This window comes from Carassius gibelio, chromosome A8, assembly GCF_023724105.1.
Source record: "Carassius gibelio isolate Cgi1373 ecotype wild population from Czech Republic chromosome A8, carGib1.2-hapl.c, whole genome shotgun sequence".
Lineage (NCBI taxonomy): Eukaryota > Metazoa > Chordata > Actinopteri > Cypriniformes > Cyprinidae > Carassius > Carassius gibelio.
The window spans coordinates 26511241-26526949 of NC_068378.1; the positions used below are offsets into that span (position 1 = coordinate 26511241).

General features: G+C 34.1%; 2 protein-coding genes across 2 annotated transcripts; both read right to left on the bottom strand.

Moving 5' to 3' along the window:
- Nucleotides 1-7154: 7154 nt before the first annotated feature.
- Nucleotides 7155-11508, bottom strand: LOC128019054 (DNA polymerase beta). Its single transcript, XM_052605009.1, has 14 exons — nucleotides 11306-11508; nucleotides 10803-10860; nucleotides 10660-10726; nucleotides 10493-10567; nucleotides 10301-10359; nucleotides 10171-10220; nucleotides 10038-10089; nucleotides 9312-9366; nucleotides 9160-9232; nucleotides 9002-9072; nucleotides 8827-8913; nucleotides 8684-8751; nucleotides 7819-7958; nucleotides 7155-7711 (listed from the first exon to the last, which is right to left on the bottom strand). The coding sequence occupies exons 1-14, from the start codon at nucleotides 11364-11366 to the stop codon at nucleotides 7617-7619; spliced, it is 1011 nt and encodes a 336-aa protein (XP_052460969.1). The 5' UTR covers nucleotides 11367-11508; the 3' UTR covers nucleotides 7155-7616.
- Nucleotides 11509-11906: 398 nt separating this feature from the next.
- enkd1 (enkurin domain containing 1) lies at nucleotides 11907-15654 on the bottom strand. Its single transcript, XM_052605006.1, has 8 exons — nucleotides 15542-15654; nucleotides 14600-14691; nucleotides 14306-14521; nucleotides 13862-14034; nucleotides 13509-13625; nucleotides 13267-13409; nucleotides 12993-13129; nucleotides 11907-12909 (listed from the first exon to the last, which is right to left on the bottom strand). The coding sequence occupies exons 2-8, from the start codon at nucleotides 14682-14684 to the stop codon at nucleotides 12749-12751; spliced, it is 1032 nt and encodes a 343-aa protein (XP_052460966.1). The 5' UTR covers nucleotides 14685-14691; nucleotides 15542-15654; the 3' UTR covers nucleotides 11907-12748.
- Between the last annotated feature and the right edge of the window lie 55 nt (nucleotides 15655-15709).

A 15709-nucleotide genomic window follows, 5' to 3' on the forward strand; every position in this document is an offset into this window, starting at 1 on the left:
CGGAGCCTGTTCGCGACTCTGTTGATTCAGATCGGGACTTCAGAGCCTGTTTGTAATTTTTGTAAAATTCATATCTGGACATCGGAGCAGGACGTTTTTGTCAAATAGTTCATTGATAAATGAATATTTGACCTGAGGCTTTTTTTTACCCTGTCGATTTGATTTTTAAATGATTTCAATGACTTTTGGATGTCAATACTTCTTGTACCTCAGTTGCATGTGTTGTGTTTTATGAATTGTGGATGGATTTCTCAAATGAGAAATAAAGTTGAACAGAAATGATCATGAATTCTTAAAGATGATGATGAAAAGAAAAGGTTATATTGCATATAAAATATATCTAAGTATGAACTAACTTGCGCAATACAGTAAATATTCTTACTCTACCCTAAATCAGTAAAAAAAATGTTTGGCTCAGTTTACAGAAAAGTGTACGTTACACATCCTTTCATTATGATGCAACATTGTTTCTTCAGGTGAGTGTTTAACATCTTTATTATTGTGGGGATTAGTGTGTAAGTGCTACACACACACACAGACACACACACAAGCGCGCGCGTGCGCGCATAGGTCAGAGTTTGGTATCAGAATGATATATTCTGATGAAAAAAAAAAGATTATTATTATTAAATTTTTTTTACAGGAGTTTACTCATCAAAACTGCATTTATTAAAAAGTTTTGTTTTTTTTGCACTAAAAATCTCTTATCTGCACTGATGTTCACTTCATTGAATTTGCACTCTATCTGTTATTTGCCTTGTGCTGCTTTATTTAACTTTATTTTTAATTGTATTATATGCATTTTTTACATTCCCTTATTGTATAGTTGTATCTACATTTTATATTTGATCTTGATTTTTAGGCTTTAATGTTAATTTTATCTGTGTGCACCCGGGTCTGAGTGTAACGCTATTTCGATTCTCTGTATGTATGTACTGTACATGTGGAAATTGACAATAAAGCAGACTTGACTTGATTTATTTGATCAAAAGTACAGGGGGGAAAAAGTGAAATATTATTATGAAGTAAAACAACATTTTTTTATTTAAATATACATTCAAATCTATTTTATTTCTGTGATTTTCAGCATCATTACTCCAGTCTTCAGTGTCACATGATCTTCAGAAAACATTCTAATATGATGATTTATTATCAGCGTTGTGCTGCTGAAACTGTGATATTCTTTCAAGATTCTTTGATGAATGAAAAGTTAAAAAGAAGAAAATTTATTTAAAATAGAAGTCTTTTTTAACAATAAAAACTAGAGTTCAAAAGTTTGTGGTCAGTAAAATTTACTCTTTCTTTCCAAAAAAAAAAAAAAAATAGAACTCTTTTAGGATGTATTGTTGATTGTTTTGATTCAGATCGGCACTTCGGAGCATGTTCGCGACTCGGTTGACTCAGATCGGCACTTCGGAGCGTGTTCGCAACTCCGTTGATTCAGTTCGGCACTTCTGGAGCGTGTTCGCGATTCGGTTGATTCAGTTCGGCACTTCCAGAGCGTGTTCGCGACTCGGTTGATTCAGTTCGGCACTTCGGAGCCTGTTCGCGACTCGGTTGATTCAGTTCGGCACTTCGGAGCCTGTTCGCGACTCGGTTGATTCAGTTCGGCACTTCGGAGCCTGTTCGCGACTCGGTTGATTCAGTTCGGCACTTCGGAGCCTGTTCGCGACTCGGTTGATTCAGTTCGGCACTTCGGAGCCTGTTCGCGACTCGGTTGATTCAGTTCGGCACTTCGGAGCCTGTTCGCGACTCGGTTGAATCTGATCGGGACTTCGGATCTTTAGGATAGAGTAAGAATAAATATTCTTACTCTACCTTAAATCAGAAAAAAAATGTTTGGCTCAGTTTACAGAAAAGTGTACGTTACACATCCTTTCATTATGTTGCAACATTATTTCCTCCTCAGATGAGTATTTAACATCTTTATTATTGTGGGGATAGTGTGTAAGTGCTATGCACACACACAAACACAGTGTTTGGGATCAGAATGATTTTTTTCATGTTTTTTTTTTTTTTTTTTACAGGACTATACTCATCAAAACGGCATTTATTTGATCAAAAGTAAATATTATTATAGAGTAAAACAACATTTTTCTATTTTAATATACATTAAAATCTATTTAATTTCTGTGATTTTCAGCATCATTCCTCCAGTCTTCAGTGTCACATGATCTTCAGAAATCATTCTAATATGATGATTTATTATCAGAGTTGTGCTGCTGAACTGTGATACTTCTTTCAGCATTCTTTGGTGAACGAAAAGTTAAAAAGAAGAGCACTTATTTAAAATAGAAGTCTTTTCTAACAATAAACACTAGAGTTCAAAAGTTTGGGGTCAGTAAAATGTATTCTTTCTTTCCAAAAAAAATTAAAAATAAAAAAAAATAGAACTCTTTTAGCATATATTGTTGATTGTTTTGATTCAGATCGGCGCTTCGGAGCCTGTTCGCGACTCAATTGATTCAGATCGGCGCCTCGGAGCCTGTTCGCGACTCAATTGATTCAGATCGGCGCCTCGGAGCCTGTTCGAGACTCGGTTGATTCAGTTCGGCACTTCGGAGCGTGTTTGCAACTCGGTTGATTCAGATCGGGACTTCAGAGCCTGTTTGTAATTTTTGTAAAATTCATTTCTCGACATCGGAGCAGGACGTTTTTGTCAAATAGTTCATTGATAAATGAATATTTGACCTGAGGCTTTTTTTTACCCTGTCAATTTGATTTTTAAATGATTTCAATGACTTTTGGATGTCAATACTTCTTGTACCTCAGTTGCATGTGTTGTGTTTTATGAATTGTGGATGGATTTCTCAAATGAGAAATAAAGTTGAACAGAAATTATCATGAACTCTTAAAGATGATGATGAAAAGAAAAGGTTATATTGCATATAAAATTATATCTAAGTATGAACTAACATGCGCAAGTAAATATTCTTACTCTACCCTAAATCAGTGAAAAAATGTTTGGCTCAGTTTACAAAAAAGTGTACATCACACATCCTTTTATTATGATGCAACATTGTTTCTTCAGGTGAGTGTTTAACATCTTTATTATTGTTGGGATTAGTGTGTAAGAGCTACACACACACACACTAACAACATCACAATGAGTTTATCATGATATTGCAGCTGGACTATGAGTTCCTGTGTTTTTCATATAGGATATTTACATCATGTAGTTTTTGTGTAAAGACACACAGTACATTATCAGCATTGAACAGCCTGAGCAAAGCTTTTTAAATGCAGTTCGTATTAGAATATGAGCTGGGTCATTCTGTCGATTCATTCAGGGCTGCTCTGGGTTTAGTGCAAACACAACACTAGTCTAGGGAGGTATAGTCTTGTCTCTTGGAAATGCAGAGAACAGCTTTCCTTAAGGCTGTCCTTGTCCTGTTTGCAAATGGCTAAAAGGGAAGAAAAAAGAATACATAGAATCAGTTCACAGTTTTATGAAAACAATGAAATCCTTATAATCAAGTGAAGATAAACTTAATCGTTAACACTTTTGAATAACGATCTATTAATTAATATTAGTTAACTACACTGAAAAATTTTTTTCATTCAACCAATTAAAAAAATTTAGGGTAATGGTTCACATCTATATTTTATTACTTGTACCAATTAAAAATAAATAACTTGCTCTAAACAATATTTTCTCTGTCTATGAAAACTATTTAGTAAAACCTGATAGAAAGTATATTTTTCTTGTTGATGAAAGTAAATTAATTTAAATTCTATTTTTGATCTAAACAAAAAGATATAGATTTAATTAAAACAAACTTTCTCATTTAAGAAATATTAGAATAATTTAGTTTTCTCAATCAAATATATAAAGATTCAATTAAACAATTGTTTTAAATTTAAGAAATATGTATTAGAAATATTTAACTTTATCCAATCCAACAGATATAGATTTAATTTATCTTAATAGAATAGTTAATAGAAATTTAGTTTTATACAAATAAAAACATTAATTTAATAAAACATGATTCCCATTAAGAAACATCATTAATAGCATCTGATACAAATCTAATCCAAAAAGACATCAATAATTTTCAATACATCATTTTATTAACATTTTACATATCCGTAACTTGCTACTAAAGTGTCAGATTTTTAACATTCTTCTGAGTTTGACATTTTCAGATTTTTTTAAACATTTTTTAACATTTAGTAGCTGGCAAACATTGACATTTTCTTAAATCTGTGGAATTCGACAAGCATTGAATTAGGATTTTTTTTTTTTTTCCCCATCAGAAATCTTTTTTTTTTATGATGCAACAAATAATATCCACCGGCCAAAAAAAAAAAAAAAAAGTTTGAAACAGAACGCAAGCATGGAGTTGTTGCGTACACCGTCATAATACAATGTAAACTTAAATAAATTGGCAGCATTTAGAACAGCTGATTGCCAAGGCTTGACAGATTATACTACTAAATATACTGAACCAACTGCCGAACCATAGCCAGCTACTCAAACACAAAATGAATTGCAGGGTAAACATTTGCAGGGATGTGTGGGAACCCTGAATTAAGATCAGGTGGCTGGTCGTCGCTTTTTTTGTTTAATACGCATGCGCAGGCATGCTCGAAATTGTACATTCATCCAAACAAATATTTTTCCGTTGAGCACTTAATGAAAAATATTTATATTCAACAATGTTTTGAACGAAAAAAATATTATTTGAAAAATGAAACAAATAATTGTAAACTAAATTGAAAGACAAATTATTAATTAGATGAGGTACTGCTTGAAAACTTTTTTTCAGTGTACTTTAGTTAACATGATCTAAGCAAGAACAATCCTTCTACAGCATTTATTAATCTTAGTTGATGTTCATTTCATAATTTACTAATGCATTATTTAAATCAAAAGTTGTGCTTGTTAACATTAGTTAATGCACTCTGAATTAGCATGAACTAATGATGAAAAACTGTATTTTCATTAACTAACATGAACAAAGATGAATAAATACAGTAATAAATGTATTGTTCATTGTTTGTTCATGTTCGTAAATGAATTAACTAACATTAACTAAAGGACTAGTATTCTAAAGTGTTACCACTTAATCTTTGTAAATAAGTAACGGTAGTGAAATTAAAGAGAGAAGCTTTAGCTCCATCGTTAATCTAGACAGTCAAAGTGCTCACTCTGTATATTGTGCAAATAACACCATTTAGTTTATTATATAAACGGCAATATAAGTTAAAACGTAATAAGAATTAATTTAAACTTTGGATTCTTATAAAGTCTCAGCTTTCACTGCTAACTACGTTAGTGATATCGCTATCTATTATTAATAGTCTGACACTGGTGGTTAATTAAGCTGTCAACATAACATAACATCTATATGGCTCAGAGCCATGTATAATCGGTGGGCGGGGCTAAACACGCAGTCATGTATAATCGGTGGGCGGGGCTAAACACGAAGTCATGTAGAATCGGTGGGAGGGGCCAAAAAGGCAGTGATGTAGAAGCAGGCTAATTTTCTTCTGCGGAGGCGGAGTTTAGCCACACTATTATGTCATAAAGTTGCACATTCCACTGTCGATTTGGCAGATTGGCTTCAATATAAGCTCTTTTTAGTCTAACAGAGAAAGTTTGGGATTCTGAAACTTACAGGATGTTTTTATGGCACTGATATTTCCCCAGTTTTACATGTATCAAAATATTAAGTTAGTAACTTATGATTTTCAAAAAAAAATATTTGTAGATTGAAATGGAAGTAAAACCATAGAACGGCAAACACAGATTTTCCAGATGTCTCTAATGCCTGACCTGTGTGTTTCCATGTGTTTCAATCCAAAATTGACCATGTTTACTGCACATTTTAATGTTTTCCAAATATTTCTCACCTCTAAAGCAACTTTTCTTTCTTTCTTTCTCCTTTTCTCTCCATGTTTTGGTGATGAAATATATTTAATGTTTGGATTTATTAAGATGAAATATATTTCATCACCAAAACACGGAGAGAAACGAAGAAAGAGAAACCGAGATGTTATGTCGAGATCAGGAGAAAATTAAGTCGTGATAACGAGAAAACATAAGCAATTTAAACAGATCAGTTATATATGATTCACTCACAGTGTCTGTGATGCTCAAACTGAACAAAAGTAATGTAAATATATAACCGACTCCACTTGTTTTTGCCTACATCTCACTTCTCAGCTCACATAACTTCACTTTACAACATTCCTAGATCAGTAATCACTAACAGCACGACGCAGAAGAGAGAACAGAAAACTGCAGAGAGGCATGGCAAAGTAAGTCTATATTTCTTGTTTTGATTTATTATGATTCTGTCTTTGTTCAATCACCAATTAGAAAAGAAAGATTTAACAGCATAATTCTTCAATATTTTACTGTTTGGGGTTCAGTGCTTGCTAAAGGACAACTCAGTCGTGGTATTACAGGCACGAGATTCGAACCCACAACCTTAGGTTTGGGAATCAAACTCTTTAATCACTAGGCCACGCCTTCCCCACCAGGTGTTGGAAGTAACAAAAAAACAAAAAAAAGAGGCTCCGGAAATCATTAGGACTGTCTTAAAAGAGCACGCTGAACCTCAGTCATGGAAACTCAAAGCTTTAAGCAATGCATATAAAATCTTGGCGTCTAAACAGCTGCTTGACCCATCTTGTGTATGCAAGGTCCGTTTTTTTGCTGTTTTCACTTTTGCATCAAACGTTCACATTCATGCATGCGGCTGCTTTGCTTTTGGCTCAGAAACATCGACTGGATTAGACCAAGAGTAGAAGCTCATAGTAATCTGGTTCTGCATTCACACAGAGTAGATTACAGTAATTTACTGGTAGCCGATACTAGCCCATAACTTCCCATACCGTAAAGACTCGCGTACAGCCTTAAAGGGACAGTTCACCCAAAAATTCTGTCGTTAAAAACACAGAAGAAACAAAGCAGGGAGATCGGGAAAATAATCCATGTGTCATCAGGGGTTCAGCTGTAATTTTAAGAAGCTATGAGAATATTTTTTTGCGTGCAAAACAAAACCAAAACCAAAAACGACTTAATTCAACAATTCCTTGCGGAACGTAAGGCCTGTGATTGGTCGGCTTGGAAGCACCGCATTTCCGGCGTCTACTTGAATATCACAATGAAGTACAAAAACCCCAAAAATGACACAGACCTGAACTGACTTGTGGGATTTTTAATGCAGAATCCAAATTTTCACACAAACCTCAAGAATCTCATAACATGCTAGACTATTATATAAATAAAAATATCCCAACAACACCATAATAGATTTTAAATAACACAACCACAGACAAATCATCATTCGTATATTTCTTCAGTTTGCTTTCTTGCACACCAGCGTCGAGTATGTTGAAATAAAAACATGTTTGCTGCTATACCTATGAGAGATTTATGATCTCATGTAATATCACAATATTGACATGCCTGTGACGTCATTTCTCTCCATAACCCTTGGTTTTAAATTTGACTATTATGATTAAAAAGCACCATCAACTACTATTATGTAGCTGTTTTCACAACTTTAAAATGTACTTCAAAAAGCCTCCTTAAATGCCTCTTCTACTTCTTCTAACATGACCTAAATGAGCAGCACACAGGATGAATGTCGTCTGTCTTCGTTTCACTCGCTGCGCTCCTTCGGTTCCTTGTATTTCCACTGGATGTAGTCAAAGATGTCCTTCTCACTGTCCACCAGCAGAGGCTCTCCAGCAACACCTGGATCAAACAGAGTCAAATAAGACTTCTGGATGGACAGAGACTCAAAGATTGCGCTGGCTTTCAGCTCTTTCTTCTGTCCTGTGATGTACAAACGTGATTCTCACCGGTGACACCCACGGGACGGATGGTGTATTCGTTGATAGTGAAGCCTTTCTCCAGCGCATGAGTCCTCATGTTCTTGTTGAATATGTCACTGCCGGTGAAGTACAGCACACCGCAGTAATACTGATCCTTCGGGATAAGCCTGCAGATCCAGAGAGAGAGATGAGGAATATACTGGAAATAGCAAGGACATACTATGCTAAAACAGGACGTTTTCTACAACAGATGATAGGAATGAATGTGGATTCTAGTTTTGTAATATGAAATTAGACTTAGGATTCATTGTTTGTATGTTTAACATTCTGGTTAGGGTTCATTTTGAAATTGAGTCTAATTTAAATAGTTTCAATGTGTATTATTCTTTGAATTTATTTAATGCAAAATATTGATAAAATTTTTTTTTTTAAGTTTTACTCGAAATAGTTACATCACAATATCCCTACTCTAAAATAATGTTTTCTAAAATCATAAAAAATGGGTTATTTGAAATGAATGATAAATTAAATAAAATATTAATTATATATATAAACAAATTTTTAAATTACTTAAATATATATATATAAAAACTATTTTTTAAATAACTTACTATATATATATATATATATATATATGCATTTTATTTTATCTAAAACAAATTCATAGTATTAATAAAAACTATAATAGCATATCATTGATACTAAAATATCAGTGCAAAAAAAATACAAAAACAATGATAACTAATAAAAAGACAAATATATTAAAAAATATATATACACATTTTATTTTATCTAAAAACAATTAAAAATATAAATAAATACCACAAAAGCACATAAATGATATTAAAATATCAGTGCTAAAAACATTAAAATGGAAATAATCAGTATGAACCTGATGTCAATACGGCGGTGCAAATACTCTTCTTCATCTTCCTCTTCTTTCTTCAGCTGACACACACCCTGAAGATAAACATGCCTTATTTATTACTCGTTTATTATTATTTGAGAGTCACACTGACACGGACAGAGACCCACCATAAACTTAGTGTCTCCTTTAGAAAGTGTGTCGGTAATGAAGCCGACGGACTCCAGATGATCCACGACGGCATGAAGGAGTTTGGGCTGCAGGACAGGAATCTCAGAAGGAGTTATGAGAGGAAAAAAAACATGCATGCATTAAATCATCCAGCTTTTAAAACTGAGCGTTCACCTGTTTCTCAGACTGAGAGGTGAAGTCCGGATGGGTCAGGAGTATATCAATATCACCACTCGACTCTGCTCCTGAACATTTACACATGCAATCACAGCACGGTTAGATCATACGAATGATAAGTGACGTCTAATATCTGGATCAGAAGGATCGATAACCTCGTCTGTAGCTGCCGCAGATGGTGCCGATGTACTCGGGGTCCACCACATCCAGCTCCTTCAGTATCAGAGCCTGCATACATCAGGAAAACACAGTGAGACTTCACAAATCTGCAGAATTCATTCATCAAAATCACTGAAGAAACTGCAACCTCCATCTTCTGCATTTCTGCACGAGGGATTCTCTTCTCAAACTCCTCAAAGTACCTTTAACAGATGAAGACAGGAGCATAAAAACAGATGCATTCATGATAAACGCATATAAATCACAAATCAAACATCTGTCCTCTAGAGTCCAAGGAAAAAGATCAGAGAAAAATGTAAAAAAAATAAATAGATACTTAAAAGAAAATAAAAAACATTTACTCAGTTAAATAAATAAATATTTTGATTAAAATATATTTAAAATTAGTTATTTAAAATGAATTAAAATTAGTTTAAAAAAATGATAAGTTTTAAAAAATTTAAAATAAGTTTATAAAAATCAATTAAAAATATATTTTGTATTGTTTAAAATTATTATTATCTTTATTAATTACAAATATTTTTTTTTACAAATTTATTAAAATTAGTTTTTATTCAAAATAAAAAGTATATAAATACAAAATACATTATTTAAATAAAACAAACATACAGTACTATAGTAAACAGAACAAATTTAACATAGTAGAGACTAAATAACATTTTACGCATATTTATAATATTCATTTTCCACATAATAAAACTACCATCTAGATTTTGGTTGCATGAGGATTTTTATATTTGGGAAGTCATTGCATCTAAAAAAAAATTTCAAACCTCCTGTTTTAGATTATAACTAACACAAACGAACATTACTCTTGCTCTTCTCTCATTTATCTGTTTAAATCAAGACTCACTTTAACCCGATCTGCTGATGATGGTTCAGTTTGTGTTCGATCTTCTTCAGATCTAAAACATCAGATAAGAGTTAAAACACATGAACGTGATGTTAAATAATTTAATGTATATGCAAATTAACCATAAACAAACCGTCTAAGTTCCTGACGCCTTCATCGTAAAATTTCCTGGCCGCAGCAGGACTAAAAAACAAAGAATGAAGTTGAATGGAGTTTAAGTCGTCTCTAATTTTATGGTGATTTTTTAATAAAGAGCGTCGTACCCGATCCCAGTCACTCGAGTTAAGAAGTTGATGGAGGAGCTTGTGTCATCACTGCGAATCTACAGACCACAAACACAGCAGAATCTATACAGATCTGTTTCTAATTCACAATATATATGTTGATGATTTCCAAATCATCTGCCTGCTGATTAAATCAAGTATAAAGCATGCATTTCTAATGCACTCAAATACCTTCTCCAGCTTGCGCAGCTTTCCTGTCGCTAAAAACTCATCGATTTTCTCAGCTATCTTTGCACCAACTCCATCCTGAGAGGAACACCATGTACTTAAATAAGTCAACAAACAGGAATTACTGACATTTCAGGATATCAAACCTAGTAGAAACAGAAAATCTGTACCAGTTTCTTTGCTTCGGTTCCACTTTTGATCTTTTGAGGGTATTTGGCGATCACAGATGCTGCTTTTCTGAACAGAAAACACCAGAAAGATTACATATGTCTAGATATGGCATAATTTCTTACATTAAATAAGCATGTGTTACCTGTAAGCATTGTATTTATGGATGGCTCTGTTGACATTTCTCTCATAATTGGCCAACTCTGAAACGAGAAAGAGTTTAGATATGACTCAGTGTATTAGCTGCAAAAAACTATTATTATTATAAAATGCTTTTCGACATTTATTAAATAATCAAACAATACAAAACAAAGAGAATCGGATAGCTGGGCTATCAAACGATACGTGGCTTGAACATAAATACAAATATTTAGTATGAAATCATTTTCGAATATACATTATATTATGCATAAATTTAATTAATATAACACTGCGTTTTATTTTGTGGATTAAACTGTGTCCTGATGGCATGTATTAAACTGCAAAAATGGTGATCACTGTTGTTTTATTTGCAAATCTGGTATAAAGATTGGTCTAGAATCCCACTAAAGTGAAGTATATTGTTGTATGTCAACAAAACCTATGTATTTCTATTCATCCTGAATTTAAATGTCCAGTTAGCCGCATGCTAAGCTAATCTGAACTCACCTATGAGAAAATCTGTGATTCCTTCGTTCAGAGTTTCCTGTGGCGCTTTCCTTTTACTCATAGTTGAGAGTGATTTAAGATTTGTGTGGATAAATGTGTTGTTTACACTTCTACACAACAGCTGAGACCACAACAGGACAAAGCCTTTAGCATTAGCATTAGCAGAGTAGCCACGGAGGAAGGGTTTTAATGACCACGCCCATTACGGGTACGTTAGCCAATCAGAGGCCTTCATTTAATCCGCACACGCCCCGTCTTCTATAAATAAACTGCCACAAAATGTATTTTTGGAAGCTCAAATTACGTTTAAATGTTATGTACACATGATAGAATATATATATATATATATATATATATATATATATATATATATATATATATATATTATTTTATTTTTTTAAGCAAAATATCTAATCAAGGTATCAAATGATCAAACAACAGATCTAAACTAATTTCATACACTCAATAAAATGCCATACCAGTTGATTAAATGACAATAAGCTATATCGTTTCTACCATTGTATACCACAATAATGCAATGCTTTTAGGTATGTTGCAAACATATATTTGTTTACCAATTTAGGGAACTTAATTAACATGATAAGACAAACACTGTGGATTTTTATTTTACTGATGCACAAAAATAGTTTCTATGAGCTTTGGTGCAGATATTTGTGATTGTGTGAAGAGCTGATCAAAGCTGAACAGCTTGTGTAATCTGACATTTTAAACGAGCACCACTTTTTAGTACTGCAATACTAAAATTCATTTCAAGGACACATCAAAACAATTAAACATAAAAATGTGCTAATAGCATGTTAAATGACAGCATTATGATGCATCTGAAGGTCAGCAGCTCCTTGGGATTGTAGACAATTGTTACTGTACATGGCAGCAGAAATACTTTCTAGCAAATCTAGAAGTACAAATTCCCTAAATTACAGACAATTTTGAACGTTTAAACAAATCCACCAAATACTATAGAAACCCATTTCTGCTACATAAGAGAAAACATACTTTGGTAAATCATAATTATGAAATAAAAAGTCATAATAATGAGATAAAGTCAAAAATGTGTCATGCTAAATCATATTTGTGAGATCAATTATGGTCAATTATGAGATTAAAAAACATAATCATGAGAAGCTGAAATTGTGACCAAAAAGTCAAAATTGTAATAAAAATGTCCACTTACTGAATTTTATTTCTTATTCTCATGCTTATGTCTGTTTAATTTCATAATTAACTAACCGAAGCATGACTACAGAATCAGCAAAAAAGGAAAAATCAATAATCTCTGCCACTTATAAGAGTCATATTTAGTCACAAATCTCTTTATAGTGTCGAGCGTTCAAATGCAATGATCTCCGGAAATTAAAAAGCATCTGCTGCTACTAATAAATACAGAAATACAGAAGAAAAAGCCTGATATGGATGTGGTGTTTAAGAGTCGACTTTCACATAGACTTTATCCCGTGAGAAGATTTTGATGGCCTCCTCGACCTCCGAGAGACGCTGGTCGAGTTGAGCGCGTCGAGAGCGGATGCTCAGTGTGTCGGCTTTGATGGGGAGAGACAGCAGCTCGCTGACCAGAGACCTATGAGCTACACACACACACACACACACAGAAATCAGTCAGTCCTCTCACAAACTAAAGCTGACACAGACACTGCTAATGAAGACGCACTTTCTTTGAGGGACCTCAGGGTCTCTTGTCTCTCTCTTTCAGACATCTGAGTGTGTCCAGCAGGAATGGACGGATCAGGAGTGTTTCTTCTCCTCTCATCCTCCTCTTTCTTCCACTGCACCTTCCTCTGCTCCAGACTGATGAAGCGAATGAGAGAAGAAGGTCAGTGTTTTGATTGAACAAATGCAGCATTTGAGAACAATAGAGACTTCTTTTAAAAAGCCTTCTTGTAAACTCCTACAGACCCCAGTGTTAGTGTAAATCAGTGACTCACTATTGCGGCACTTTCCCCTTCACGGCGCTCGGTGGTGGTTTGTCTCTGAAGTTCTCTAAAGACTGAGATCTCCTCAGGTTTGTCTTCCCCGCGGCACGAGCGTTATGACTCACAAAGTCCACTGTGTGTCCTCTCACATGCATCTATACACACATAAACACCGCACAATGAGAGCAACTACTCGTATGAAAGACACAGAGGACTAATGTCTATATTAGTATGTATATAAGTATATTAAACACCTCAGAATCCGAGTCTAATGGAGCTTGTGACGGTCCGAGCGGTCGACCTCCAGTGCCACACACAGAGTGAGCCTTCAGGAAGTTCTGACATTCGGGTTTCTTAGGAGGACTCGTCTCCTACACAGACACAGAGACGGAGGTTTTAGTGCAATTGTTGATTGACAGGTAAGTAGGCGGAGCTTCACTATTGTTGATGAGTTGCATGTTTAGACATTCTTTATTTCTTTGCATTTACTCTCTAACATCAAATTTTAACTCTAGAAAGTACTTCTCTGCTACTGCACTGAAACCATTTAGAAACTACCAAGGGAATAATCTGAAAAAAAAAAAGAAATAAATTGCAACTTGCTCACCTGTAACTGGGCCATTACCCTGGAGGAGACATCCTGGTATTTGGGAGAGATCCAGAGTGCTTTAACCGGCACAGGTTTGGTATGTTCTCTCTGCGCTTCCAGCTCTCGAAAACGCTTTTGGATTTCACGTAGCTTGCGAACATTTTCTTTACCAAAGTCCCGTATGGCAGGTTCTGGAAAAGAAGAGCGTGGAGGAGATAGAGGAAGCAGAGATTTCTATTCCAAATAAATTCAGTCAACATTGATAATAATCAGAAATGTTTCTTGAATCTTAAAATGATTTCTGTGACACTGAAGACTGGAGTAATAATGCTGTAAATTCAGCTGTGCATCACTGAAATAAATTACATTTTAAAATGCATTCAAATAGAAAACAGATATTTAGAATTGCAATAATATTTCACAATTTTCCTGTTTTTCTGCAGCCGTGTATTTTGATCTCACTAGGTTTGGCTGGACTGGGGTTCAGCGCCACTCCTTCCAGCTTCAGCAGGTCTCCCACGACCCCTCTCTGTCCTCTCTCGAGGATGTGAGTGGCGTTTGCACCGATTCGGGGGCGAGGGGTGCAGCGGGAACTGTAAAACCCAGGATCTGGTGCTAAGGGACCCTTCAGAAGAGGAGACGAGCCGCTCAGAGTGTTTCCCTCCAGCCGACCACGAGCTTCAGCAAGAAACAGAGAGAGATGAGATGAAGCATCGCACATGCAAAATGAAGTAAACCTCACAGTTTCAATCTTACCAGAGGACGGGCGTTTGTAATATTCAGGAAACAGTGTGGGGTCTGGAGGAATGGGACCAGAGATCGCTGAGGGCCCTTCACACATACTGCTGCTGCAGAGAGTTCAGGACAAGTAATAAAACTTAAAATCAAACTTGTTTAATAATGCATTTTCTAAGAAAGGTACTTTGCAAATGGGGTTAATATAATTTAAAAAAAATATAAAAATGTATTTTATTATTTATAATTATTTTATATTCAGACCAGAATGCTCTTAATATTCAGAGTTAATTTTAATTTATTTTTAGAAGGCGATTTAATTATTACGTTTTACTAATAATTATATTAATTTCTCTTTTATTATTAATATTATATTATATTTGATATTTATATATTAAGTGTTTTACATTCAGACAGGAATGCTTTTAATATCCGTCTATAATGATCAGCAGGTAAACAGGTTATTAACACCGAATAAACGGTGTGCAAATGGGGTGAATATAATTTAATTATTTTTTAAAGTTAAAATACTGACCATGTTTTATTTATAATTATATTTATTTTATTATTTATAATTATTTATATTATACATTCATTATTTTATTTTCAGACCAGAATGCTCTTAATATTCAAGAGTTAATTTTTATTTATTTATTATGTTTTACTAATAATTATATCGATTTCTCTTTTATTATTATTATTATATTATATTAGATATTTATATATTAAGTGTTTTACATTCAGACCAGAATGATTTTAATATCCGTTTAATGATTTTAATATCCGTCAACAGGTAATTAACACCGAATAAATCAGCTTTTTATGACTAACGTTAGTTTATATGAGGGGCATAAATGCATTTTCATTGATCTGATCGCAGATTGTGGCGCTGCATGAACTCTCACCGTTAGTAAACACCGTTAGTAACATATATCATGAAAATGAGTTCCTGAAGACGCTTACCTTTAATAAAAACCTTAATTCTTTGATAATTGAGCTGATTGTGCGTCGTATTTGCTCTATTCTTCGGTCACACGCAGACTGATGACGCACTAACAACAAGCGCAAAGCTTCACCATGGCAACGTCTTAAAGAGACAGCAGCCTAGCCATAGAAGCCTTTACATTGTGC